This window comes from Ruditapes philippinarum, unplaced genomic scaffold (genome assembly GCF_026571515.1).
Source record: "Ruditapes philippinarum isolate M1 unplaced genomic scaffold, ASM2657151v2 ctg25276_1_1_1_1, whole genome shotgun sequence".
NCBI lineage: Eukaryota > Metazoa > Mollusca > Bivalvia > Venerida > Veneridae > Ruditapes > Ruditapes philippinarum.
In genome coordinates this window covers 1,239-7,171 of record NW_026851923.1, presented here as the reverse complement: position 1 = coordinate 7,171, position 5,933 = coordinate 1,239, and the positions used below count along the sequence as shown (strand labels likewise).

At 31.1% G+C, this 5,933-nt stretch overlaps 1 protein-coding gene across 2 annotated transcripts; it reads right to left on the bottom strand.

The window, feature by feature from the left end:
- Nucleotides 1–183: 183 nt before the first annotated feature.
- On the bottom strand, nt 184–2,783 carry LOC132742826 (uncharacterized; the record flags this gene model as incomplete). 2 transcript variants are annotated; one of them, XM_060731323.1, is given in 3 exon segments in its annotated part: nt 184–259; nt 1,040–1,202; nt 2,585–2,783. In XM_060731323.1, coding segments are annotated over 3 exon segments (349 nt in total), but the record flags the coding sequence as incomplete, so codon positions are not given.
- Between the last annotated feature and the right edge of the window lie 3,150 nt (nt 2,784–5,933).

Sequence of the window (5,933 nt, the reverse complement as noted above, 5' to 3'; positions counted from 1 at the left end):
CCTTTTTGTTATTAACTCAAAAAATTTTTCCCATTATCAAGGCTCTTATATCAAGCACTAAGATAGTCAAGCTTGCTGCCCTATCGACAGCTCTTGTTCAATTTGAAAATATCAAAGGTTGACCTGGAGCTAGGTTCTAGCATTTTAACAATTTAAGAAAAGGTTGAGATGAATAATGCTTACCAGTTTCTACACTGATACTGAATGTATCCTTCCCTTCAAAACCTCCAACTGCCACTTCCCCAATGGCTTCTATCATCTAAATAAAGAATGAAAAAATGGAGCACTTCGGGTAAAAAAAAAGAATTGAAACAGACATGTGTATACATTATTAAATTGTTTTGATTTCACAGTTCAGTTCTTGTAAAACTTATTGAAAAGTCAAGTTGAGATATTTTAAAGCAGGATTTCAACCAAAATGCATTTGGTTTAGATGTCACATGATATGCTCCTCCATTCAAGGCACATTAGGTCTGACAATGCCATATTTCTTAGTTTTCAAAGAGCCCTTTATTTTGGTGCCCTGTTGCAGTTTCCAAAAGAAATCGCATTAGCTATATATCTATAACATAGCTTTCTTTGCTATTTGGCAACTATTACAGTTAAAGTGAATTACTACTTTGTTTACATTTTGCTGTATTTATGACAAATTATTTCACTTCCAGTGCATCTCTCTTCAGGTGGTACATACACATTGCTAATATGCTTTAAATTTATTTTTACAACATTATAAAACAAATTTTGCCCTTTTTAGAGACAAATATGTGTATTCATTTCTGAGGAATAGTATGCCTTTGATATCTTATCTTATGAAATATTCATATTAAATTTGATAGAAAACTATGGTAACTTTTTATTTTCCCATTTATATTTGTAAACAAACTAATCCAATCTTAAAAAAATGCTTTCACTACTGAACCATTTCAGTGTTATCAATAAGACTGAAAATAAATATTACTAGGAATGAAAATGTACTTGTCAATTTTATGCAAGAAAATAGTTTTCAAATATCTCTATTAGAAAATTATTTTATAGTTACCTTCTCATCCTGTTCATTAAGTAAAAGGAGCAGGGCCACCGCCTGTCTTGGTGGACAAACTGTCTTCTCTCCCTCTCCTTCTTCTTGATAGCTGTTTTCATGTCTGACAGCTTCTTCTTGATTTCGTCCAATGTTCCGGGTCTCCTTGCTTTGTGCATTTATCCTGATTGCAATATATAAAAATGCACATTCAAAAATATTTCAAAAAATCTCGTCCAATAACATGTCAGAAAAACTGAAGCAGATTTATATTAAAACTAGCTTTAAATTTAGGTAGAGTATAAGGGAACACTAATCTTTTTACTTGATTGATATTTAAGAAGGTAATGTATTTTCCTTTGATATGTTTATATCTGCTCTGTTTCGGTGATGACCTAATTTCAGCTACTCTTTGAAAAACTACAAAAGTAATGATAACATGCTGACATTTAAGAAATATTTGGTGTCACATGATTAGTCATATAAAGTTTTATGAAACAAGTTCAAGATATTGTTGTAAAGCTAGCCTCTATAACATTATGTTTGACAAGTTAAACAAACTTTAATTTTATCCACAAGACGAAACACAAAAAAATATTGAAAATAAACTTGAGGAATTCAATATTTTCTATATTATGTCAAATAATGATCATTCAAAATTAATATTTCCTTTTCCGCAAGTACTAAATTTTGATATATATGTCACAGGGTGGTCATGGACTTGAAACCCGGGTACTTCGGAATACTGTTCAACAGCTATTTAACAACTTACAAATATACCCCTAAAAAAGTGAACGCTTCTAGACTGTGATATACATAATTTGAATGAATAAATAAAGAATTTGTCATTTTGTTTTTTATTTATCTTTCAAATATAAAGAAATATCATAAGTGATTTCAGGGCATTTCAATTGGCTATGTAACTGAGCCTATCATGGGCCCCTTCACAATTCAAAAGTCTGTGTTTTTTTCTTCAAAAGATGGATGTAAATGAAAAAATCACGTAGGAACACAAGTTTAAAATTAAACTATATTCATGACATGATTAGTTTATTATTAAAGTGTTTTTTTTTTAAATACATAAAACATACAATGTATATAGTTCAAAGCTTATTTTTATTAGTGTTTTACCAAAATTCCTAAAATGGCTTTTACAATTTAGGTAAAAATATCCTTGGACATCGATTCTGATTGCATACACATAAGTACAATAGCTAGTGTCTGTATCATATATGTGCATATAATAAAAATGACAATAATAAGAAGATTCCATTGTCACTTGAACCCATTTTACTTACGAATACAAATTCGGTGTAGATATTTTCATTACATGCATGTAATTGTATGCAGTTAAACCGTTACCGTAACCCCCCTCCCCCACCCACTTTTTTTATTTGTAATCGCCTTTGTGAATCAACACGTTTGCTTTTATTCCAACTGCAGTTTAAGTTTAATAGATCTAATGGCCATGCAAAAGCATATCAAATCACGGAGCTACTGCAAATACTTTTTATGCTCTGTTCAACTGAAAAAAATGTTTGATGAATCACATTGATAGACATTTACCTTTCCTGAATACTTCTCCATGTCTGCTCTTTCTGGTAATTAGTGAGAGTGACTCCCAGGCGTCCATCGATGACCACTACGAAACTCCAAGTATGAATTTCGTAGTTCATCGACTTCAGCCTGGGACCAATTCAACTTTCTCGCACGTTTGACGTTGACAGTTTCCATTTTGACAGACGACAGTGTATTTTGACATTGATTCCCGCAAACGCCTCCCATAGTGAAGAGTTCTCAAACCTCCATTTGAAGAGTTTACGAATTATTTTTAACGTAAGTCTACGGAAAAACTTACGGAAGTTTTGTGAAACGCTCTTACGATTTACGTAAGTTTAAACGTAAGCGTAAAGTTACGATAATTCTTACGGAAAAACTTACGCAATGTTAGTAAAACGCTGCCCAGGTGTATAACAAAATATAAGCAAATTTTTAGGACATATGATTAATGTACTCAATATTAATGATCATCCTTTGAAGTTTGACAGTTGTTAAAATTGTTAACAATATTAAGGTCATTTGATATCGACCTTTGACCTTAAGACCACAATATAGATATGGAACTGTTATTCAATATAGGCAATCATCCCATGAAGTTTGAATACTGTAAGTAAAAAATGGAACTTTGTGTTATGCTCCAGAAAGCACCAATTTCCCAGTGTTAAGATCAATGTGACCCTGACTTTGACCTTATGACCCTAAAATCTGTAGGGGCCATGTATATGACATGGCTGTTCATCCTATATAATTTTACAGCTGTAGGTTGATTTATACTTAAAGTTATTGAGCGGAAACTGTTTTTTCAGTTTTAAGGCTATAGTCACTGTGACATTGACCTTTGACTTTGTGACCCAAAAATCAATAGTGGTCTTCTACTCAATATTGACAATCATCCTATGAAGATTGAATATTGTGGGCAAAATGGAACTGAAGTTATACACTGGAAACCAAATTGCTAACGGCGGACAGACGGATGCCAGGGGGAATAACATTGTATGTCCGAAATTCTGTCGGGCATATGAAAAGGAAACAATATAATTATATGAAAACGCAAACAATAAAATATTTAAATTGGATGATCTCTGAGGCTCTTTTGATAAAAGATTGTAAAGAAGGATAGTCAGCTTTTAGGCCCTGATTTTAAAGGTAGAAGACTATTTATTGATCCGAAATATGTGTAAGTAACATATGTTCATCAATAGAGTGAACTTGGTGGTTAAGCTGGTTTATTTTGTTTGAACTTTAAAGTTGCACCATCTACTGTAAATCATGTTAGGTTATTTACTTGTACCTCACCTTAAAGAGAACACAAAAAGCAGAAAACGTTAACTTACCTGAAATTAAAATGAAATTCAAACGCTTAAACAAAAAATGTCAGAATATAACGGAGCATATGCTATAATAATTTTATATTATTTATATAAAATAAATTCAAATGAATATTCTTACTAATGATTTAGAAAAAACCCGTAACGGTAAGATATATCTTTGCAGAATAATTTATAACATTACTCGTACATGTATATCAAAACACATTTCGTCTCGTTTTATGACAATGAGGTTCTGCTTCAGTTTAATAGAAACAAAGCAATAGATATCGTCTTTCAGTCTTCTAATTTAAGATTGCTTGTAGAAATATTCGGATATATCCCTCCTGCAAGGTTCTCTTGGTTCAATTACTCATGCTGTCGGCGAACAAGTACAGGATCTTATGAAGCAAAACTAATGATAGTGGGTAGATATCTTCGTGAAAATATACGTCACGAAGCACAGCAAATTAAAAGTTGGAGATAAATGGCTTCCTTAAACGATAGTTACTGTTTAAAGAACGACAATGCAATAATTTAATTGTTTTTAAATTCTTAGGAAATTAGTTTCAGCAGCACCTTTACAAAACAACCCATTGCTTGATCACAGTCGGTACATGCGTCGAAATGTTCTCTAAAAATAATGAATGGTTTTGCTAGTATTGAAAACTTGACAACTCTATTTAAGATAAGTGGTAAGTGTTAAATAGTGTACAACTTTATAATCCATTAAGTATTGAACCGAACAACCATTTAAAGAATTGCATCAAAAAAGATATCAAAACAGGCCAAGAAAGTACATTTCACTTTCAGCTATTATCAAAATAATGGAAATTGACACAAACACACTTATTTCTCGACCTATGTTAGAAGGTTGTTGAACCATTTGCACGACATATATAGTGTAGACAAAGAACAAAAAAAATCAAGCCATAAAAATGCCATAACACTAGAGTACATAAGAAGGTTCTATCTATTAAACAGTCATAACAAATAAAGCTACGATTTCTTCTCACAAAATATCAATTCTAGACATGTCATTTGCATGTGCATTCTAATAACAATGAAAGTATATTTTTAAAAAGTCAATTTCCCCTGTAAGTGGGAAATAAAATCATTTTGATTAAGATAAAACTTTAGACAAAACCAGTCATTCGTTCAGTGAAAAGTGATCTTCAGATGTTTTAACTAAATATCATTTTTTGCATAAAATGTATTGATTTTTTTTTATAGCTAAAACATTGTATTGACAATAGACAAAGTAAGGACAACTAAAAATCGCCCATTTTTCAACAGAGAAATATTAATCATCTTATTTCAGATATTATTTTTCAATCACATGCTTCTAGTTGTTTTCTCTTTCGTCAGTTCTGTGCTTAATATGATTTGATGCATTTTTAATTATAAAAAAGTGTAAATAATTATAAAATATATGTATCTTGTTCGGATAACATAGATACGTAACACAAACATTCTATTGTTAATAGACTATGAAAAGTCTGAAAAAATTATGGGATTGTGTGATTTCTTGGAACGAACAGCACATCATAAATTTAGAATATAACGTTTTATTTTCGAAAAATAAATTCATTACAGTATTTCAGCCGATGTTACCGGTCACACAAAATTACAATTAAAGATATCGGAAAAGATAAATTAATAAAAGATAAAAAATTCAAAAGTTCTAGACATTTCGTGTACTTTTATCTTCCAAAAATATTTAAGAGTTATCTGTCTGTTTTATACACAGTTCAAGGCACTGGAACTATACAGTGTTAACCTTTTGTAAATTGCATAATGCATATTTGTAGCCGATATTATGACTACATACATTTCCATAAAAGTAAGAGTGCTGAAACTGAAAATTTCAAATTTTTTTCCAACATTCAAGAGAGATAACATTGCCCAAAATCATTGAATCACGACCAAATTCAAACTTGACTTGCTTATCTAATTGTCAAATTTAAATGGGATGTGTACAACCATTAGGGAGATAATGAACGGAAACTAAAAAAATTTTTTTTTCCAAAGTTTAAGAGGGGTAACTC